Below are 24,401 nucleotides of genomic sequence, written 5' to 3'. Positions count from 1 at the left end.
GCAATAAATAAATGAATGAACCAGAACGAACCAGCAATCCATCCCTGGGTAGCAAGTATCTGATTTTTCTCCAATTAGAGACATCAACCAGCAACCATATATTTTTAAAAATTGTCTTTTATCTTTTCATGTGTGTGTGTACATTACAGACACACATGCAATATACAAAAATAAGCAGTGCCCTGCATGCACATACATCAATACCTTTAAGAACATTTTTAGCATTATTTATTTCAATGAAAAGACAGATAGCTTTTAAAAAATTAAACAGGCTAGCCACTCATCCCAAAGGCCTTATATTTTGCACATACAGCAGATACAAATATATACACACAATCACACACACATCACACACACACACACACACACACACACACACACAAAGGTTTTTTTTTTTTTCCATGCCATAGACAATGCTAAAATATCTGAGCTCAGGTTGCTATGCCAACAGATTTTTTTCTAAAATGAATAAAATTATTAGAAGGGAGAAAACATTCTTGACTCCCTTCCTTCCATCCATGAAGCCGAGAGAGGCTCAGGGAGGGCGAGAGGCTGCCAGACGGGGAGGAGGGGAAGGAAGGGAAGGTGGGTAGAGGGGTGTTTGCTTACCAAAGATGCTGATTTGATCGTGGCAAAGCGCTCTCTGTTCCGGTAGTGGAGGGCCTGGCTCTGAACTGACTGGGTAGGCCGCGGCTCAGGCCTGGGATCGCCGTGGCCCGCCTCATCCCTTATGAATACATGATCCTGCAGAAATGGATAAAAACAAGGAGAAAGTCCAGCTGTGCTCTTTCCTCGCCGGCTGCCTCTCTCTCACCCCTCTTTCTGCACAAGCACTGCTGTTTGAAATGCATAGTTTAGCTCTCTGCTAGTCCCCGCAGCTCCCACGGTACAAAATGAATAAGCAACACATTGCAGCCTTCAGTTAGGAATGTCAGCTGATCGCTAGTGGGATGCCTTCTGAATCCCTGGCAGGCTTTTTCTTTACCTCCAGAATTACATATATGCAAAAGAAAAAAAGAACAGAAAAAACAATGCAATGTACAGACTTCTCAGAACAGTTTGCTTAAAACGCTGTAACCAAATAATTCCTTTAAAAATGTCATGTCCATGTCTAGCAAGGAGGATGCTGGTGGCTTTTGACATAAAAGCGAGCCTCCGCCTCATTCCCTTGAAAGATCTGCGTTCTCAATTGAATTTTATTTGAGATCTGGTCGGTAGGATCATCGTTCTGTCTAGAACCAGTGGAGGCGTGTGCCGAACTGCCTCTCTATCTTGTGCTGGGAAGATTCGGCAGTCACTGAGGGATCCTGCTTTCCAGTCATGATCGTACACAGTTCTAGCACCTTCTCTCTACAGCTTCTGAAAGGATTTTTTTTAGATTTAAAGAGACAGGCGTACAATTTCAGCCAAATGATACTTTCACAAATTCTCCCTCAACTCGGTGTCGGTATGTCACCAGAGTGAGTAAAGCTGGAATTTAATGTCCTTGTCTGATTTAATCAAGCCTGTGTTTCTTGATAGGCGAAGATGATTAATCTTATTCTAACGCCCAGTGAAAAATCACATTCCCTGGAAGGATAATAATGGATGTTTCTTAAACGCAACTGAAATGACTTTTAAAGGGGAAAATGCTTTCAAAGGACAAAGCTCCTCTCTATAAAGAAGAGGTGGTCAGTCAGTGAGTAGCTCTGACCCCTCAGGTAAAAAAGGTACTCGAGTAATTTGGAGCTAAAAAATGTACAACTGTGGGGGATTTTTAAAGAGCAACACATTCAAGATGGGGAAGGAGAAATTCATTCCTTACTTCCCTAGGGTTTTTGGAAGGAAAACCATTTGTGAAGTCAGTTTTGCATTTTGTCCATGATTACTTGAAATTTTTAATAATTGCCCTTTCCTTCTTCAGAAAATAGGAACTACAGAGGCTTACAAAACATAAAATTTTATTATTGTCTAAAAATTTGAAAAGCCAAAACATATATTTCTTGGAGGAAATTAAATTATACACCCAGATTTTTATGTAAAAACAAGTTCTAGATTAAACTTATCACTGGACTCATTTTCTTTTTCCTCTTATAATTTAAAATGTTTTGATATATTGGGAAGGTATCTTCCATTACATCTATTTCATCTATTTTTAAATCTTTTTTTTTCCATTTATGTGTCAAAGTTCAAAAATGAAGAGATCTTTAATAAACATGCCATCCTGGGATGTTCTATAGCTGTGCTATTCAAAAAGATAGCCACTAGCCACATGTGGCTATTTTAATTAAGATGAATTAAATTAAGTTAATTTAAAATTAATTAAAATGAAACAAAGCATAAAATTCAGTTCCTAAGTGAGACCAGCTACATTTCAAGCATTCGGTAGCCAGAGTTAGTGGCCACCAGGTTGGGCAGCACCAATGTAGAACATTTCCATCATTGCAGAAGTTCTACCAGACCATGCACAATTGGTTAACAATTGAAACTTACAAGAAACTGCTTCAGGGGGTCAGTTAAAATTACTCTGTATTACTTCCGGAAAATCTGAACTAATTTCACAGGGAATAAGGTGTATGATTGGGATTCCTGCACCAGGTGTAAGGTTCTAAAGAGGAAGGCCCTGGGATCTGCTACAATTTCATTACTGTACATTTATTTATAAATCATCTTTATGTCCAAAATTGAACTTCCTTAATATGACAGCCACAGAAAGGCATACAGCCTTAAATGCCAGCAGACACAAGAGAGACAGGAGGCAGATGCCTGTGGTTTTATACATAACCTTACCAAGTCACAGTTTTGGTGACTATTAGTTGGCTAACAAATTAAATACACTGATTGAGCGGGAGACATCAAATATGCAGTAGCAGCTAAGTTTCACAAAAATGAAATGTAAAAATGTGGTTTATGAAGATAAACTAGTGACAGTAGAATTCACGTCACCCACATGTCAAGTCAAAATAAAACTTGTTCATGCCTAAATTAGTGTAAATTGATTAGTTTGTTTCATTTCTATTAGAAATCAGTATTTTGAGGTTAGAACCCTGATTATCAAATTAAAAGCCATGCTATATTTTGTAAGTTTTTTAAACATAAAGAAATTGGAATACAGCGGAAAAGTTAGAAATTCAAAATCACGTTGTTTTAGTTGATACATGTGTAATGAAATTACTCACTAAGATATATTTTACAAACAATGCTATTTTAGAAGGTAGTTCAAAAACAGGTCCAAAATTTTAATCTACTTTAAATATACTAATTAATGATAATGGCATAATTCCTTGCTTCTTCCTAATTTTTTTTCTTTTATAAAAGAATTCTTAGTTTTCCAGGGCAGTTTTCTATCAGAAACTAAAAGTCTTCAAATATTATGCAAAAGGCAATGAAATGAGGTAACACTTTAGCCTAACAGTAGATACCCACTTCGAGTGAATTAGAAAGTGTGTGTGTGTGTGTGGGGGGATGTGTGCGCGCGCACGCTACGTTTTCATGTGTGTGCATGTGTGTGTGTATTGCTGGAATCAAATCCAGGGCCTTGGACTTGCTTTGCCACTGAACTATATCCCCAGCCTCAGGTAATAAATTTTTAAAAATACTCAATTTCACTGTATAAAATACATTCAAAACTCCAAAGGTAACTTGATGAAGCAATTTTTAAAAAAATGTTTTCTTAGTTGTAGATGGACACGATATCTTTATTTTTATGTGGTGCTGAGAATCAAACACAGTACCTCACATGTACTAGGCAAGTGCCCTACCACTGAGCTATAGCCCCAGACCTTAATGAACCAATTTTAAAAAGAGGGTAATGTGATTTGAGAAGTAGGCCCAAACAAATTAAATATTGTTTGTTACACTGTCCCATCAGGCAACAGTCCCTTTGAAAATGACCACTGTACTCCGCTCCCAGAATTTCTGAACTGCACACTTTTTTTTTTCCTGGTACTGCAGACTGAACCCAGGGGTGTTCCACCACTGAGCTACATCCTCAGCACTTTTTATTTTTTTGTTTTGTGACAAAGTCTCATTAACTTGCCCAGGCTGGCCTTAAACTTGGCTCCTTCTGCCTCAGCTCTAGAGAAGTTGGGATTACAGGTGTGTGCCACTGTATCTAGCTCTGAACTGCACACATTTTAAGACTCATGATGGAAAGGATCAATTTGCTAATTTATGCAGTTAGGCAGCATATGCAGATTATTTGCTAATGAAGATGAGAGGGCCAACATCAACTCTGAAGAATTATTTCAGGAGATGAAGAAATATCACATTCTACTTTACCAAGATCAAATATATGGCTTGGGTATAATTTAACCTGAAAACATTACCATCCAGGAACCAATAAGATAGTTCCTTGAATTTCCGATATGATTAGGGATCTGCTTTAAGTCAATGTGTGCTAACCTGATAAATTACAACACTCTTCCGTTATAAAAAATAAATTTCCACAGATTAAAAAAATGTTGTAATGTTTGTTCAAAATCTTTAGTGGAAAGAATATTTTACGATATAGTGAAAAATATGAACTAGGAGACATAAACTTTATTCTCATGCCCTGGACAATGGGTTTTTGCTCTTATCTAGAGGTCCCCACTAAGCATCTGGTATTACACATCTGAGATGCAGATTCATGGTGCAATCACCTGCCTAGAGTTTATGCTACCTTGAACTTGGCCTGTAAGCCGTTTCTGAGGGCTCCAGTATGTTTGGGGTCTTCCTTTATCACAACACTCATCATACTCACTTGTCTGGCTCTGCGTGAGAGGGTGAGCTTTTTGAAGGCAGAGCAAATCTGATTTGAAACATCTCAGTCTCCCAGCACCGGGCACAGTGCTTGATACTTAGTAGGCATTCAGTAAATGTTTGCTGAATAAACAAGCTCAGAATAGAGCTTTGAGGAGATTTTTGAGAAAATGACATTTTCTCTTGGATTATTTAACAGAATTCAAATTTGTATTTCATAAAACCTGCCACTCTGTACTCTAAGAAAGTCATAAAATAGTTACATACACATACACACACACACACACACAAGCACACATGAGCACACCTTTCTGGGGTAGGTGCGTGCGTGTGTGTGTGTGTGTGTGTGTGTGTGTCTAAAAATGGCTTTTATCCCATGATGTGAAGGCCTCTATAGACTCCCACACTTTTTATGCTGCGGAAAAGGGACTGGTAGACCCTACCATCTCTCCTTTGTTTTATTCCTTTCAAATCCATTCCTGATGGTTGAAGCAGGTACAGTTATCAGGACCTGGGGCTGGAGTGTGGGGAACAGAAGATGGAAAGACAGTCAGGGAGAAAGGATGACAAGGAGATGAGGGTGAAGATGTGACTAGAGGGAGGGGTGGCTGCTTTGGACATTCACACATTAAATTACTTAAATTTTTTTAAAAAATATTTTTTTAGTTATACATGAGCACAATATTTTTATGTGGTGCTGAGGATCGAACCCAGTGCCTCACGTGTGAGAGGCAGCGCTCTGCCACTGAGCCACAACCCCAGCCCCGTTAAATTACTTTTACTTTGCCAAATGTGAGTCCAAGAGTCAGAGAACTTGCCTCTCTGTTCAGCAAAATAACAGGAGAGGCCACCAGAGCAAGTGAAAATTAAACCAGAACATCCTATCCCCCAAGGACATTTCTTCTTCTTTTTTTTTCCTTCCTACAAAAATGGTGAAAGCTGTTTTATTTTCTTTTCTTTAAGAACAGGAGAGAAACAACTGAAAAGAATGATAAAAAATATTTTCCATAAGTAATTCCCATTAAAAAAGGGCCATTGTGTTTGAATTTAATCATACCTGAAATAACACTGATTGAAGAACAATGCCTTTAAGATACTGACGCCTCATGATCTGTAGAACAGAAGGAAACAGCAGGCAAAAGCGGTGCTTTTAGACTTCAACAAAATGCAAGTCTGCCTGGTTTTTTGTTTGTTTTGGGGGTGCTGGGAATGGAACTCAGGGGCTCCTGCATGACAAGCAAGCGCTCCAGCACTGAGCTATGTTTCCAGCCTCTAAGTACACCTTTTGATTCACAAAATTAAAAAAAAAATAGATTTTATCATGTAGGACAAGGTTAAAGGTCATTTGCTACTGCTATGCATGCAGTGATTGCAAGCAGTAGGGAGGAGATCCAGAAGCATGTGAGATGATGGCAGAGAAACTAAATTGGATTTCAAGTTTGCTCTGGAGTCACTACAAAGAATCAAGATTTGAGGTATGAAGTTGTGTACCTAAGAGTCTTCCTTTGGCTGAGTGTGGTCATGTGCACCTGGGAGGCTGGGGCAGGAGGATCCCAAGTCTGAGTCCAGCTCTGCGGCTTAAACAGACCCTGAGCAAATGGACTACCACCACCACCACCATCACCATTACCAAAAGAGTTCACAGAACACATACTGAATGCTTCCTGTATGACTGCGTGCTGGAGGTGAAGAGAGGTGTCCTCGAGGGGCTACCAGTTCAGGGACAGGTGGCATTTCTGCTATTGAAAACTAGGGAGAGGAAGTGGAATAAGAACTTAAAGTCTGTTTTGTCAGAATATACTTTTAGACTTATCAAATCAATTTTGCTCAAAAAGATTAGCTTAGGATCTCTCTAGGGGCTGGGAAAGACTAGAGTGGAGGTGAGCAATAGGGAGAGAGCCAGGTAACCTGAAACTCTGATGCCAATGGTAAATTTTCAGCATCCTGCTTTAAAATGAGGGTGAGCCTTGATAGCAGACCTGTCCTGCTAAATCAGGGCATCTGTATTCTGACGCAGAGCAATTAACTGCAAGTAACACGGGCACTAGTTACACATGGCCTAAAAGTCAGTTTATTAGCTGGGCACCATGGCGCAGGCCTCTAATCCTAGCAATGGGAAGCGGGGTGTTGAAATAGGAGAATTGCCAAGTTCAAGGCCCTTCTGTAGCTTAGTGAGGCCCTAAGCAATATAGTGAGACCTTGTCTCAAAATGAAAAAGGAAAAAAAAATTGCTGTGGATGTAGCTCGGTGGTTGAGTACCCCTGGGTTCAATCCCTGGTAGCAGAAGGTCAGGTTACTTCTTGTATAAAACGGTAATCTGTTTTACATCTATGGTTAACTAACTTGGTGTACACCTGCTTGAGTATAACAATCAGAGAAACAAAAAATTCCTCATCCCTCTTCTTATATTTTGGTATTTATTAAGAATATTCTTATTGTCTTGGGCATTATTATTGAACAAATAATTCTTTCAAACCATAGAGATCATACTTATGACTATTTAACCCTTTAATCAATTATGTTGCAGAACCAGATTGGTAGGATGGTTAGCATTTGGTGATTAATCCATCCACCCATTCACTCATTTTACAATTATTTACTGAGTGCCTACACCATGGCAAGCACTATATAGCACTGAACAAAGTAGGCATAGTCCTTGCCCAACAGTTTACATTCTAATCATGAGATAATAAACAAATTATTAATAATATGATTTTATATTATGACAAACATTTAAAAGAAAATAAAATAGGATAATGAGATCAAGGTTAGAAAATTGCTTATTGTATGACAATTTAATAATATATTGGCTTTTCTAAGATTTTGGGCATGAATCCAGGAAAAACTAGTCAATGTTTTAAAAAATTATATTGCTTGACTTCTTTCTAAAATAACCTTTGTGGCCAGGCACAGAGACACATGCCTGTAATCCCAGTCATTTAGGAGGCTAGGACAGGAGGATTGCAAATTCAAGATCAGCATTAGCCGCTTAACAAGACTCTTTCTCAAAATTTAAAAATTAAAAAAGGGATGGGGATATAGCTCAGTGGTAGAGCGCCCTTGGGTTCAATCCCCTGGACCAAAAATTAAAATAATAAATAAATAAAATAAAATAAGTTTTTTTTTTTTTCCTCCCCTGGTCAGAAACTAGACTAGACTCAGATATGCTCTGCCCAGACTCCTTGAAGAAAGTCTTCCTGCTCCACCTGCACTGGAGAGCTGGTGGCAATGGTCTTAGGTTGTCAGCCCCTCAGGCATCATGTCAGCTGCAGAGCAAACTTGCCCAAGAGCACAACCTTTCCAGCTGCCCATGTGCAATGACTGATGGAGGCTGTGGCATCTGGACCTGGCCATTCCTCCAGCCAGTGCTAACTGTGGGGTGGGCGGAGGTGTCCAGCAGACCTGCATCTACTGCAGTCCTCTCCCTCCCACAGGTGTTCATCCAAGGGGAACTTCCATTTTTATTTATTTTTGTGGTACTAGGAATTGAACCCAGGGGCGCTCTAGCACTGAGCCACATCTCCAACTCTTTTGATTTTTTATTCTGAGATAGGGTCTTGCTAAATTGCCAGGCTGGCTTCCAACTTGCAATCCTCCTACCTCAGCCTCTGGACTTGTTGGGATTATAGGCTTGTGCTACTGTGCCTGGCTCCTATTTTTTTCTTTTTAATTGGTGCAGTATGATTACACATAATGGTGGAATTTGTTGTTACGTATTTGCACATCCACACAGTATGACAATGTAATTCGGTCAGTTTGTTTCCCATCACCTCCCCTTTCCCTCCCCTGTTCCTCTCCCTCTACTGATCTCCCTTCTGTTTTCATAAGACCCCCCACATACTGCCTCCACACACCTTTCCCACTTTTTTTCTCTACCTTCCACATATGACAGAAAACACAGGACTCTTAGCTTTCTGAGGAAAACTTCCTCATTTAAAGAAAATCTAGCAGGGCTATGCTGTCTCATTTCTTCCTGGAGAATCCAACCTAGATCACAGTGTTCCCCACACCTACATGTGACACAGTGGAGCTGCCATCCATCTGTGTGGAGAAGGGTCTGATTGGGCCAGTGGCGTCTAGATCCCTCCTTTCTAGGGAAATTTAATAGATTCCAAGTAGAAAATGGAAGAGAGCAAAGCATACCTGTCCTAGCTGAGGTGTGGTCGAGAACTGCTTTTTTCAGGATTATAAGAATAGAAGCACAGAATTCTAGACCTAGAACGAATCTCTGAAATCATGCAGAATAAATCTTAATTTCTCAGTTGGAAAAACTGAAGCCCAGAGAGGGTTGGGACTTGTCCAAAATAAAATACAACTAGGAGTGGCAGAAAGAACCGGAAACTAGTTTCTTTATTCCTATAGTCTGATACACAGAATTTTCTACTGAGAGTTTAAGATCCTATTTCATTTATGTTCTCCAATTTTAGGAACTTGAATAGATTAATAAATATAAACTTTCTGAATAATTTTGCACTTTTATTATTTTTAAAGATAACATGTTTTGGGGCTGTGGCTGTAGCTCAGTGGTAGAGCGCTTGCCTAGCATGGGTGAGGTACTGGGTTCAGCCTCAGCACCACATAAAAATAAATAAATATGTCCATCTACAACTAAAAAACTAAAAAGCTCAGGTAGTAGGACTAAATAGATGCTATGCACAGAAAGCACATTTGACATTAAGTTTTTGCATATTATATTAAAAATTTTTCTAGCCTACTTGTATTTCAAAGTTAACCCATTCAACCTTTTATTTGCAAATGTTTCAATTCCATGGAACTACAATTTCCTTATATATTTCATAATAAAATAGAAATACATTACATGAAAGTTGTCCTGACCATTTTTTGGGTGTATGTGTGTATCAAATGCAATTATGTACTATCTCCAATGATAAAGCGTACCTATTCTTCTTCAGTGATCACATCAGAGAGAGAAAAGTATTGAAAGAGCTGCATTATCACAAGGTATCTCTATAATAGCATGCTAAAATTAAAATTAAAATCCCCAAAGAATTCCAGGTCAGGGCCTTCTTTCTTGTTCCTCACCAGGGGTATCTTTTCCCAATTTGGGGGTCCTATCTGAGAGGTTCAGGAGTAAAAAGATATATTCCACTTGCCCTTCTTTGGCTCCCCGTACTCATGGAGCTCCACAGGTAACAGAAAGGAGAGAGCCAGACCTGTAAATGCCCATGATGGCTCCCTCCAGAAACAGCCTAGGAAACCTTTCCTACTCCTCAAATACATGACTACTTGCCCATGTTCAATGGCAGCTACGGCAATGCTGAGCCTAGCGGCTTTCTGTACTCCCGATATCACTTCTTTCCTTAAACTTCCGTGGTTCCTGATAATCCGGGTCCCTGCTGTCTCCCCCAGCTTGCTGTCCACCTCAATTCCCCAGGCTTTAATGTCTCTGGCCTTTCCCCTCTTCGGGGGACATGCAGTACTCCTTTTGTCTGAGGGCCTTTGGACTTGTTGCTTTCTGACTTAGCCCAGTGTATCCCCCCAAGGTCACTAGCTTCTGCTTGTCTTTCAGGTTCAAGATTAAATTTTCTTGTCAGGTGGCTTTTCAGTATTTCTCTCTAGATTAAGGCCTACTTTTTGGGGGGTATATGTGTGCATCAAATGCAACTGTGTACTATCTCCGATGATAAAGTGTACCTATTCTTCTTCAGTGATCAGAAGAGAGAAAGTATTGAAAGAGCTGCATTATCACAAGGTAGCTCTATAGTAGCATGCTAAAATTAAAATTAAAATCCCCAAAGAATTCCAGGCCAGGGCCTTCTATCTTGTTACCACACCAGAAGTATCTTTTCCCAATCTGGGGTTCTATCTGAGAGGTTCTGGAGTAAAAAGATACATTCCACTTGCAAATTTCTTAAAAATGTTATATCGTTCTTCGTGGGATTATTTGTTTTATCTCCCCTACAGATGGCAAGCTCCATGAAGACGTTTTAACTATTTTAACTTCCCTGTATCCGTAGGTCTACCATGGTTCCTTGCACATAGTAAAGGTTCCCACCTGTATTTGTTGAGTAAATGATTATCAGTTCTAGAAAATAAACATGCATCCCTCCACCGTTCATGACCAGGCACCATTGTACTCTCTCCTGCCCTCTACCCTTCCCCAGTTTCCTTTTAATCCCAAGAAAAAAGCAGAAATGAGAGAAGTCTAAGTGAAAAAATAACATTAAACATGTTTTTTCATGGAATTAGAATGATCACTGCAACTCATTAAACCAAGTATATACATTCCTCACGTATCCCTAACAAGAAAAAAGTTACAAGAGATTCTTTTCTATAATACCATGCTATAGGCTGCTTACCCAAAAAGTCTCTCAAAACACTGTTGGAGAATTTAGTTAATTATTGACAATTCTATAAAATACTATACAGAACTGCTTTGAAATATGCTTAAAATTTAAAATTTTTTTTTTCATAAAGAATGTCATCTTTGCGGCTGAGGCTATAGCTCAGTGATAAAGCACTTGCCTCGCAGGTGTGAGGAACTGGGTTCAATCCTCAGCACCACATAAAAATAAATAAAGATACTTGTGTTCATATACAACTAAATAAATATATTAAAAAAAGAATGTCACCTTTAAAACACTCATACAAAAGGAGACTATTTAATTGGGAATGTAAACCAAAATTAAAAAAACAGAAATATTTGTTCCAAAGTCAGAATATTTAAGCTGGCAGGAAGCTAGCCTTAGAAATATAAGTAATAAATTCAAGAAACAGAAGAGTAGAACCCTTTTTAAAACAGATGGCCTGGGGCACCACCAACAGGTCATACCTGGGAAGCTTTGATGGTATGCAGCAGGAAGGTCACTGGTTTAGCGAAGGACGTCCTGGATTTGTTGATGTTTAGAGTTATGGATTTATTTTCCTTTATTTATTGATGCTGGTGGACATCAGAGCAGTAAGAGAGGAAGAGGTAGAAATAGCAGAGACAGAGCCCACATAGTCCTTCAGTATCCTTTTACTAAAGTCAGAAGACTCTCAAGTGCTAGGTTTAGCCCCACATTTCAGTTGCAAAAGGGAACTGACCAGACAAGCCCGGTGTCTGAGCCACTTTTGTGTGAGTGATAAAGCCGGTGCAGAGGACACTCCCAGGAAACCCACCTTCTTGTGCAGCATAGAGGAGCTGGAATTCACTGTGCTTTCCTCCTCGTGCATCATGACGAGTTCCGAGCTGCTCTCATCCATGACCTCCTGCATGCTGTTCACACTGCTGCTCTGGCTGCCAGTGCTCACCGACATGCTTGGAATGGAGTGGTTGCTTCCCAGGCTGTCCACTTCCCTGTTCAGATTGGTCCCATGTTCGTTGTCCTATAAAAATGGGGCATCAGGGTTAAAAAAAAAAAATAACTGTAGACCAAGCTGAAATCCATGACTAAGCTCTGAAGCATGCTCCATCCTGCAGTGCCAATTCGCTTTTCTGCCAGTCTCCAAAGATAAACACTCTGGGTCTTGGTTCCATTAGTCCCCCACCATTTTAATGTGGGAGGGTGCTGAATGAAGGGGCGCTTTGCCACGGAGCAACATCCTCAACCTTTTTATTTTCAAACAGGGTCTTGCTAATTGCTGAGGCTGGCCTCAAACTTTCAATCCTCCTGCCTCAGCCTCCTGAGTCGCTGGGATTACAGGTATGCGCCAGGTCGCTTTTCCAGACATTTCAAATTCACTCTACGCTTTCCCCGGGGGCTATTGTAGACATGGGATAGAAGATTCCAAAGGCTTCCATCCCCGAGTTTTCCCCTGTCACACACATCTGCTGTCAGATTGCTACACTAAGCAGAATCTCTCTGGGTCTGTAATAAGAGATCTTTGGAACATCATGGTGCTAGAGAGAGACTGCTGGCCACCAAACACGTAGGACATCTGCAAATAGGGCAGTGGTCATCTGAAACTGAAATAGAGTGGTAAGAGTTTTTCAGCAATGTGACAAGCAATATGCTCCTCTGCAAGTCATTATTGAGTAACTTTATATCTAAGCAGGGATATTAATTCTACTGTCCTAGACAGGTAATTAAATTCTGCCTCCCTTAAGCAATCCTATCATGCTTACCTCTGTAATCTTATTAAACATATCTGTTAAATAATATTGATATTTATCACTACTGGTCCAAAGACTACTATTTGAAAAGTGGTAAAATAATCTGAACATATAATTTATCTATCACAGTGGCATATCTTTTGATATAAGATTATATAATGTAATTAAGTGAACTTGGCTACAAATAAACTTTCTTTTCATAGAACCACACTGTACACATATAACTTTAATGAATTGTTACTTAGTCATGGCAATATAAGGAATCACAGGGTAATAAAAAATGATAGATAATAAATTTTTAACAGATTTATTTTCCCAATTAAAGGGGATCATTTCTATGTATGTAAACAAGAGATTTGTATAGCTCAAATGTCATTTTCTGGGTTTCATTTTTATGATTATTGGTAAAATAAGTTAATTTTTTATATATTAAAAAGCTAAATTCATTCATCCTTCCTTCCCTTTTATTTAGTTTTAGAGGTAAAGGAGTTCTTTCTTTCTCTCTTTCTTTAATTGAACTTAGGCCTCACAAATGCTAGATAAGTGCTCTACCACTGAGCTACCTCCTCAGCCCTTTTTAGTTTTTATTTTGACGCAGGGTGTTCCTAAAGTTGCTGAGGTTGGCCTTGAACTTATGATCCTCCTGCCGCCTGAGTCGCTGGGATTACAGGTGTGCACCACCATGCCCATCAGGGTCCTTCTTCTTGTTCAAGGCTAATTCTTGCCGCAATGCACTCAATGCACTCATTTCAACCCATCCCACTTTTTAAGCTGCATCTCCTTCCTTCACCTTCAATGCCTCTGTCCTGGCTCCACGTCCTCTGTACCTGAGGCCTGCCCCATACTTATGAACCTTCTACATGCTGACTACTTCGTACTGATCTTCTTAGCCAAACTTCTGAATCTTAAGATGATGGACTTTTGCTGTCTCCACTTTTTCTCATCTCTCATTTATTCCTAATCTACAATGTGTCCTACCTAGTCCTGTAAAATTGCTTTTATTAAGGTCATCAAGGATGCCCTAATTGTAAAGCCTGGTTCATATATTTTATTTATATATATATATGTGTGTGTGTGTGTGTGTGTGTGTGTGTGTGTGTGTGTGTGTGTGTGTGTAAAATACATCTCCTTGTTTATCCTGACCTCTCTGGCATCTGACAGCATCCCATCTCAGATCTTCTGAAGTTTTTTTTTTTCAGAAGAGGTCTGCAATGCCTTTATTTCCTGTGACACACAGGCCCTCTTTCCATTCTCCACTCAAGCCTGAGATTCACTGCCATCTGAATGCTCTTGAAGCCCAGCCTGCTCCCCCCTTTCCCAGACCTCTTTCTTGTGCTCCAGGTTCGTATACCCCAAGCATCTGCTGGACATCACTGTTCATGTGTCCCAACCGTCACCACTTTGGCCTTTGAGCAGTTCTTTTCAGGAAAACCAGGAGCTGCCTCTCCTTTGAGAACTTCCTCTATATACCATGTCAGTAGTATATGATGCTGGGGCCTTAAACTCATTAGGCACCACGTTGAAGTCATTCTAAACCCACTCTTTTTTTTTTATTTTAATTTTAATTTTGGTACCAGGGACTGAACTCAGGGGCACTCGACCACTGAGCCACATCCCCAGCCCTTTTTATATTTTATTAGAGACAGGGTCTCAGTGAGTTGCTTAGTGCCTCGCCATTGCCAAGGCTGGCTTTGAACCTGCAATCCTCCTGACTCAGCCTCCCGAGTCATTGGGATGACAGGCAAGCGCCACCAAGCCTAGCTCTAAACCTACTCTTTCTCCTTGGTTCTTATTGTCCATTCTTGGTATTGACATCCTTTTAAATAGTTGGGCTCAAGTTCTTAGAGACACCTTAAACTCCTCATCTGTCACTGTCAGTTTCAGTGAGAGGCCATGTGTTGGCAAATCTATCTCTGCGACGTGCTCCTCCCCCTCCTCCATTCCCATTGTCACTGTCCTTACTACCTCTGGCAAGGATTGCTATCTAGGTGGGGTCCAGGTTGCCAGGATAATCCTCCTAAAGCTCAAGAAGATAAAAACCTCATGCTAAGGATGGTGGAAGAGGGATACTTGCTTAGGGCGACACTGCTGAGCTGCAGAGAACTGCTCTGCTTATAACACCTCCTCCCCTGAGTCTAAGGTGGCCTAAGCCTATCTGTCAAAACCCACCCACGTCAGGTGCTAGAGGAACCTCCATGAATTCCCTTCAGCAGACCCATCCCATCCCACAAAGGCAGGCTGATACACTCTTTAGCACTTTCCCTAGATGGCCTTCAGAAGAGTTCTTTTAAGAGGGTTTCTTCTGCAATCCCAAATGTCTCTTAAGGGAGCATTTTTATCTTCAAAAGTCTTTCTCACAGTGCCCAGCCCAGAACTTTTGCACATAGTAGGTGCTTTGCCCACTGGAATAAACTGAACCTACTTCTTCATCCTCCTGGGACTCGTTCAAGGGTCCATTTCGTGTCTCTTGGAAAAGGATCTTTTTCATTTTCCGGTACTGGAGGTTATCGAGCTCGCGCACAGCATCTTTTGTTCTCTGTATGAGGTCAATGAGGACACGCGGTGGCCGTTCTCGGCGAACAAAGTCGTGCTGATTGAGGGAGGAGAAAAAAGAAACCGATAATGAAGAAACATTTTTTGGTACAAGATGATGGTATAAAAGTAAACAGAGAAGTATAAAACAAGATGATGGATTTTGCAGAAATAACCAGATATGATTTTCATGTCAGGTACCCTCCCATAAATCTCATGTAGAGATAAGTGTGCTTTTGTCTTCTTCCTCAAGCTCCATTTTGTAGATTTTGACTGAGAGTTTGTATAAGAAGTCTTCTTTTTGTTATACAGATTTAAGACATGCAAAGAGGTGTTTTGGTATACATAGACACAGCAAAATGATAACGACAGTGAAGTCAATGAGCATGTCCATCCACCTCATATCACTTTTGTGTGTTTTGTGTGCAGCAAAGTACCTTAAATCTACTGCCTGAGCAAATTTCCAGGATGAAATTATAAAACAGTATTATCATCTATAGTCTTAATGTTGCACTTTGGCTCTCTACACGCATTAACTGCAAGTTTGTAACTTTTGATCTCATCTCCCCATTCTCCAGCCCTGCAACCACTTTTCTACTCTGTTTCTACAAAACATTTCTTTTATTTAGATTCTATGCTTAAGAGAATTCCTGCAGTATTTTTCTTTTTGTATCTGGCTTTCTTTTTACCCTTAGCATGATGTTCTCTAGATTCATCTATGTTGTTGCGAACAGTAGGCTCTCCTTTGTTAAGGCTGAAAAATGTGTATGTGTATGTGTGTTTGTGTGTATGTGTGTTTGTGTGTATGTGTGTGTGTGTGTACACACCACAGTTTCTTTATTCTTTCATCCACTGATGGACGCTTAAGTTGTTTCCTGATTTGGGCTATTGTGGCTCATGCTGAGAGGAACGTGGGGCTGTACATATCTTTACCAGATATGATTTCATTTCCTTTAGGTATAGAACCGGAAGACAAATTGCTGGATGATACGGCAGTTCTACTTTTAATTTTTTGAGGAACCTCTGTGCTGTTCCATCAATCTACATTCCTACCATTAGTGAACAAGGCTTCCCTTTTCTCCACATCCTTGCCAGTCCTTCTTATCTCCTGAGGTTTACTTTATCACATAAGTAACAAAAATTACTAGAACTTCAATAGTAACAGAGAGGTTTGTACCTTTTAAACCTGAAACAATATAATAAGCAAGAGCAGAGCAAAGCAGAGCCTATTCTTGCTGATAATTTGCCTCGATCCTCCTCTCCACCACACACTATCTTTTGTAAAACAGAGTTGTGCATATTTTGTTTTCTGCTCCTGGGGTCACATTATATATGCTTGAAAATATGGCAGCTGTTCAGTCTATCTAGAGGTCAGATTTCTGGCAACTTCATTTCCCCATGCAGATATAAAAGCAGAAATGAGGGGAAAGCCTCTCTGAGGAGGGGAAATAACTGCCCCCACCCCTTCCTTGTAGTCAGAGATCATAAGTATGGCCAATGACACACAGGCAGAAGCCGATGAGGAAGGTTTTGTTTTCTAGAATAAAAAGTCAAGGCACATAAGAAGAGGTTTTACCCTTTGTCTTTTCCCGTAATTCTTGCCTAGACTAAAGACTTGAGTTCTAGACATGTAGCAGTCATTTGGTGCAAGGAAGATAAAAGCCACATGCTAAGGATGGTGGAATAGGAAGACATGCTTAGGTTAACGGTGACTGTGCTGAGCTGCCCGAAGACCTGCACTCCTTTCCTACTTAAATTAAACCCTTACCTGTTTAAAGCTTTTGAAGACACTTGACATGTTAAAAATACCTTACTGCCTCTTGGATAAAGTCTGGCCTTGTATAGCTGGGTTCCTGCTTGTATTCTGAGGTTTAATTCTGGCCTCATGCTACGCATTTTCCATCTCTATGCCTTTGATCATCTTTTTTGCCAACAATCCCACTTACTCATGGTTTTCTAAACCCATACAATTAAAAGGAACTGAGACCCTCTTAAAAGAATACTTTAGTTTAAATACTATATACCAGTGCTTCACTATTTAAAAATATATGTATATGTAGTGTATGTGTAAATATGTATTTTTATATGTACATATATACATGTTTATGTCACAAAAAGGCTTTTCAAAGGTAAATTGTGTTTTCTTTGATAACTATCAATAAATAATATGAAAGAAAAGTTGTAAAAAAAGAATACTTTAGTTGTTTCTGAAAATAAAGATTCAAATAATATAAAAAACTGCATAAAAGAAAATAAAAATAAATCACTCTAAATTCCATCATCCAAAAATAAATATTGTAAAATTATGGAAATATCATTTTAGAGATCATCCCTCCCTCTTTCTCTCAGAACAATGGCTATCTAGAAATAATTCTGCTTGGAAATCTGACTGTACCTGCTAATTTTAAGTATAATCTGTGAAATTATAATAAATTTGAATTTAACAGAATTAGAAGAGACTGAATTAAAATATTTGCTTAACTTTAGTTATAATCTCTTCGTGAAAAGAATTATCTGTTACTAAAAGATCCTCCAAAGTTAAGGGGAGAAAAGATTACAAAAAATATGTATGTGTACGTAGTGTATGTATAAATATGTATTTTATATGTAGTTACTTTTTTTTAAAACTACATATTTCTATTTGAGAAATATTATTGGCCATCTACTCTCAGAGAGAAAAATTAGTGTACTTATAATTTCCTATTCCTAATTTTCTCAAGTTGCATTATTCTTTTTATATTGCTAATATTTATCATGTCTTTATTCTGTTTTTAAAGCATTTCAATGTTTATACCTGGATTCAACGTGAAAGAAACTTTGTTTTGTTTTGTTTTTTTTTGGTGGCACTGGGGTTTGTACCCAGGGCCTCATGCATGCTAGGCAAGCACTCTACCACTGAACTATATCTCCAATACTAAAAGTGACACTTTTAATGTCAGGAAGAAAATATGAGGAAAAGATGGATTATTGAAAAATATTTGGGAATAACTAGATAGGATAGATAAGAGAGAGAGAGAAAAAAAGAAAAGAAAAAGAAAAAGAAAAAAAAAGGCCAGCATGTAAAAATAGAAATAGGAAGGCCAGGTTCCTAGCTACTCAGGAAGCTAAGGCAGTAAGATCACAAGTTTGAGGTCAGCCTTAGCCACTGTGCTAGACCCTATCTCAAAATAAAAATATAAAAGAGCTGGGTTTGTAACTCAGTGGCAGAGCATTCGCCTGTCATGTACAAGACCCAGGGTTCAAGCCCCAGCACCATATACACATTCTCTCTCTCTCTCTCTCTCTCTCTCTCTCTCTCTCTCTCACACACACACACACACACACACACATACACACACACACGGAGTGGGAAAATAGTAATTTGCAAGGTTCCTATAAAACAGTAAAAACAAAACAAAACACTTAACAACCCAATAGACCAAAAGACAAATGGGCAAAAATGGGCAAAGATCATGGAGAGTTCACAGAAAAGGAAATAAAAATTATTTTCAGTATTTGAAAGATATTTAACCCAACTCCTAATAAGCAACCTCTCTGGAGGACAGTTGGGTAGTACCAATTTAAATTTAAAGTCCATCCATTTAAATTCCCTTTAATGAGCTATTTTACCTCCATGAATTTATTCTTTAGATATCATGATACAGGTGCAAAATGAATATGTGCAAGATGTTCAATGCAGCACAGTTGGTAATAGAAAAGACCAGAGACACCCTTAAACGGGCTGGTTAAATAATTATTGTGGTAGATATGAGAATGATAGATATGGAGCTATTGAAAACAAAGGTAGCTCTGCATGCAATAAAATGGGACAGTATCCTAAATACACTACAAGGTTAAAAAAAAAAGTAGAATGATTTGTATGTTTTACTAACATGTGTAAAAATAAAAAGAATATTAACTTTCATATGTGTGCATTCTCTCTGGAAGGTGAATGTACTAAAATGGGGACGATGGGAAGGAGAATTACTGCTCGTGTTCTGCCTTCTGCTACATTTTTACCTTTTGAAATCTGTGTTGCTTATTTAAAATAAAGAATGTACAATCTCTTTAGTCATGCTAAATAAATATTAGGGGGGCAATTTAAATTCCCAGCATTTACCACTGATCCTTTTGCTAGTTTCTCTAGTCCCTACTCCACTCTTTGCTACCTGTCTGCCTCCTTCCCCCCTCCTCATTTCATCTCTAGATTGGCAGGATTTTGATACTGTTTGTGCTTCATCTCCAGATCAGCAGGATTGCATTATTGATCAGTTTTGGGGGGATGAAAAGCCCAGAAGGGTTGACTGAGTTTGTGAGACTTGATTATATCAGCTGTCTTTAACACTGAGGAGCACTTTGGCTGGGTCACCAAGTCTTTGTTTTCATTTTCTTTGCCTTAGAATTCTGCAAACATTGTCCTATTATTTTCTAGCTTTGCATGTTCCTGAAGAGGGACGTATTTATGCTCAGGGTTTGATTTACTGAACCCCAAAGACTGGGTCCCTGGTGCCCTGTCTTCAGGACTCTGTTTACACCTCCCAGACAGACCTTACCTAGAACAGTGACTTCTGTCACTCTAGTTCCTTATTCCTGGTTAATTTTTTTCTGCAAAGAATCTATCTGGCATCATATCATTCATATATATGTATATATATATTTACATGTATATGTACAGATACATATATGAGTATGTATATGTGTGTGTGTGTGTATGTGTGTGTGTGTGCGTGTATGTACATATATTCTTTCTTTATAGAGGATGTATTAGATTTGGTCCACCAAATCAAATAAACACCAAATCAGATCAAAGAAAGATCAGAACATTTATTTCCAGGAAGGATTTCTTCAGGTATATTTAAATATTTTCTCCTTCTTGTGTTTTATTTTCGTTTTCAGAAATATTTGTTGGTATCTCCTAGATCTCCTTAATCTTCCGTATATATTATTTTATCTATAACTACCTTTAGAACCTTTACTTTTTGCATGTAATTTGGTTTTATTACTGAAAACTATCCACCAGTGGAAACATCCTAAGTGGGTTGGTTTACTATATTATATTAGTGCTTAGAATGCTATTTTACCCTCTGTTATGTTTTTTCTCTTCTTTAACTCTTTTATTTCTATCTTTATCTCTGCCTACTTCTGCTTTATATCCTATGACTGTCTGCTTTCCTAAAATTTTATCTTTGAATCTTTGTACTATCTTTCTGGAGTTTTTTATCCTTAATTTTAATATAGCCCCAATATATTTCTTTCCCCCAGCTTAAGTTATCATTTTGTGACATATATATGTATGTAAAATATATATATGTATATATATACATATATATATTTTGTACATACGTAGAAAAAGATAACTATACCATCTTGTGTTTCTGGTGCTTTCTCTGGTTGCTGTCTTCCCTACAGAAATGCAGAGCTGCAGCTCAGATGGACAAAGCATTTCATGTCTAGAACATGAGCTGGCTCTACCACAAAGCAGAACAAGACCAAGTCCCTGGGCCTGTTGTTTCTGTTACCATATTCTTGTGGTCTGTTACTTACAAGAAGAAAAAACCTACTTTTAGCTGAAAAAAATAGTCAGCTTCAGGTCTATCTCTTTGGGAACACTCAAGGCCAGAAAATAGTAGAATAATATTTACAGAGTTCTAAAAAGAAAAGAAAAGAAAATATAAACCAATAATTTGTGATCCAGCTAGGGTGGTCTTTAATGAAAAAGGCAACTGATATTTTTAAGTTTTATACAATTTAGGTAACGCAGTCCTTCTTAGGCATTCTTAAAAAAACCAACAAGCAAACAACAACAAAAAACCCACTCAGTACCAAAATCCAATCAATGTAGAGATGAAACAAACAAGAGTTAAAAATACACATTCAGAAAAAGGTTAGACACCTGGGTCATTCTGTGCCAAATAAAGGATATTTATATTGTAAAAGATTCCCACATGCTTTGCTGATTGATGTCCATGAACCAGTGTGGCCGCTGTACAAAGTCTATAGCACAATGTTACACAAAATGGACACATAAAACTGTGATGTTCACTTCCAATAAAGGCAGTGCTGTGAAACTACTGTCACTGAGTGCATGACATGATACTATGTAAACTTGAGCTTTGTATAGTTATCATGCATCTCCACTGCCTCAAGATGTGGCAACAAACTAACTCGAAATTGCTGAGCTAGCATGTGACCCATCAGCAGACTGTCCTGAGGACACCGCATTTAAGTTCCACTAAAGGGCAGATGTCAGTCGTCAGAGCTTTACGAGGATGACCAGAACAAGAAGAGGAAATACTCTTTATCATAAAGCAATAAAGGAGGTGGAGTGAGAAAGAAAGGGGCATGATGGGAAAAAAACTATCCACAGGAAACAAACAGTGCACACACCGTGATAATCCTGCCGTTTCTATGCCTCCTGCTCTCTCTGGGTAAATGTTGAGGCAGCATGCTCTAAGCCAGTGTGTCACCATGAGCTGCCAGGAGAATGATTTGCCATGTTCCCCCACAACAGCACTTTAAAGCCCCCTCCTCAAATATAAATTTGAAAAATTACCCGTAATAGTTCCGCTGATGTTGGCCTTTCCTGAGGTATTTTCTGCAAGCAGTAATCAACAAATCTTCTAAAGGAGTCTGTCCTGTGTGCAAATACATCAAAAGAAGATAAAATGAGGGTCTGTAGAGCCCTTGGATCACCTAAAACAATTTTTATTCAAGGGAAGATTTTATATCTTAGAAGATTTTTTAAAAAATCAAATATTTTGGAATATCAGTAGCATTGAACTATTTTTAGGTTTATGGTAACAAAAAATTCATTCTTTTGCGTAATAAGCGTGGACAGTTTCCAGTTAGTTAACATATACATACATCTTTACATTTAAAGAAATAAGGTCAGGTCACGATATAATAATATATCAGAAAACTAAAAATACTATCTTCTATGTTAATTTAATATCCATTTTTCTCCTCATTGTGTTAAGCCTGTAGTCTTTGTTGCCTATTAACTCCTCCACCACCCATGACATGTGACTTGCTGTGTAAGGGACAGAGAAGCCAGGAACATGCTTTCTGAATAAGAATACTTCCTACTTTGAATGGTCCACTTTGTCTACTCTTCCTTAAAATGGCCAGTTTTCTGTAATTCTTGTGGCCCCCAAAATGTTACACTTTGTTATATTTTATGGACAGTATATTCTCTGCCCCCAAACATTTAAATATACATACAGGGGGGAAAAAAAGACAACTGGAAAAATAATGACATCAGCGGGGGCACTTTATCTCTGCTGACAAGTGATAAGAGATGAGATGATCAATACCAGACGTCAGGACCTGAGTGACTAGACTGGCCAGGAAGGCAGCTGGGTGAGTTCCTGGGGGGATTTCAGTCACTGCACACAGTAAGAAAGAACACAGTCAAAGGGCTGGAGTTGTGGCTCAGTGGCAGGGCACTCACTTCGCACATGTGAGGCACTGAGTTCCATCTTCAACACCACATAAAAATAAATCAACAAAATAAAGATATTGCATCTATATATAACTAAAAAATAAAAAAAATAAGAACACAGTCGAGCCAAGGAGAAGCAGAAACTCTATGTGTTTGCATGTGCACACACACATGTGTGCATAGACAGCTGTTGCTCATGAGGTATTTGTGTTACTCTAACACACAATGGAGGAATAAAATGCTTTCTAGGTCAGATATTCAAAATATCATTTAATTAAAGTGTCAAATACCTATGGAGACCTTCTTAGAGATGGGAGATGGTAGCAGTGTCTTACCATTCGCTGGACTGTAGCGTTGGGGAGTCGTTCTGGGCAATGTGATATAAGGCACTCATTGCATTCATATTGAAAAGCGGGGGCTTCCGTTCCGCTGGAAGAGGAAACAACCATAGTTAGGCAGTTCTCGAAAGAAGTCAGGCAGACAGTGAACTAGGGAGCAATGCTCTGCAGCTATATTGATAGCTCGTTACTGTCATCATGCCATGTAAACCACTTATTTTAATTTCTAAGGTCAGTCCAGGATAGCCATTCAGAAGCTCCTGGTCATTTAACATACATTGGCCATGTTTCTCACAGAACCCACTTCAAAAGAATAAAAGAACAATTCCTTATGTTTTTCAAGAATATTCAAAAGACGGACCTTTGCCTGTTTCCCTATTAGGAGTATGAACATCTTTGCATGTATGTGAATTTAAAAATATGTACGTGTTTTAAAAATTCAGAAAGAAAAGTAGAATAAAGAAAAAATACCATTATTACAGAATGGAACATTTTAAACATCACTAAAAGCACAGAAGAAAATTCTATTCAATGAATACTGTTTGGTAGCTCATCCAGGTCAAAAACCAAATGGGGGAGGGCTAGAGGGAGATTTGAAAAGAAGAGAAGAATAGATAATAAATCAGGGCTTGTCCATCCCTTCGTAAAGAGAAACTCAAGAAGATAGATATTTCTTTTTCTTTGCAGAGCAGGGGATTGAACCTAGGGTCTGGCACATGTTAAGCACACCCTATGCCACTGACCTACACCGACAGCTGGAGGTATTTCTTTCTAGAGCATTCACCCCACCTTAGTGGAGTATAAGACAACTTTAGGCTCTTCCTTGATATGCACATTTAGCACATGTTCACCTATTATTTACATAAACACACAAATCTTTCTTCTCTAAAGAAATCACGTGCTCCAAGAGAGCACAATCTTATAACCTGAATTCTTTTATTCTCTTAGAATATGTAATAAAATGCTATTCACATATCAGGTGCTCTACTCATTGACCAAGGTAAAGAAATAGAACTTTAGTTCTGAGCACATTTAATTTTATGCTATTTATTAGTTATTATGGCATAGAAGATAAATCACCACCTTATACCACCATGCTTACCCTAATGGATTTTTTTAATACAGTCCTACTTTCTAATTCATAATCTAATCTCTGGTTTCACGTGAGCATCTTAATTTTGAGATTAATCACTTCTAAAATGACAAATTGGGCTTATCCTATGCAGGTTTAAGAAACTGAACAAGAACTAAGGAGAGGCCTGGCAGGGAGGCACACGCCTGTAATCCCAGCAGCTTGGAAGGCTGAGGCAGGAGAATGGAAAGTTCAAAGCCA

At 38.8% G+C, this 24,401-nt stretch overlaps 1 protein-coding gene across 7 annotated transcripts in view; it reads right to left on the bottom strand.

The window, feature by feature from the left end:
* Positions 1-24,401, bottom strand: part of Taok3 (TAO kinase 3) — a 189,204-nt gene that overhangs the window by 32,874 nt on the left and 131,929 nt on the right. For 6 of the 7 annotated variants that reach the window (XM_005336826.5, XM_078039046.1, XM_021734243.3 and 3 more), the window contains 5 exons: positions 23,066-23,159; positions 21,843-21,924; positions 15,201-15,368; positions 11,845-12,051; positions 610-744 (listed from right to left, as the gene is read on the bottom strand). In XM_005336826.5, coding sequence (XP_005336883.4) covers positions 610-744; positions 11,845-12,051; positions 15,201-15,368; positions 21,843-21,924; positions 23,066-23,159 — 686 coding nt within the window. Of the gene's footprint in view, positions 1-609; positions 745-985; positions 1,354-11,844; positions 12,052-15,200; positions 15,369-21,842; positions 21,925-23,065; positions 23,160-24,401 lie in introns of those variants that run through there. The other variant, XM_078039050.1, reaches the window with a different exon arrangement.

This window comes from Ictidomys tridecemlineatus, chromosome 2 (assembly GCF_052094955.1).
Source record: "Ictidomys tridecemlineatus isolate mIctTri1 chromosome 2, mIctTri1.hap1, whole genome shotgun sequence".
Lineage (NCBI taxonomy): Eukaryota > Metazoa > Chordata > Mammalia > Rodentia > Sciuridae > Ictidomys > Ictidomys tridecemlineatus.
Note: the sequence above shows the minus strand (reverse complement) of the source record. Positions and strands in the feature narration are given on the sequence as shown.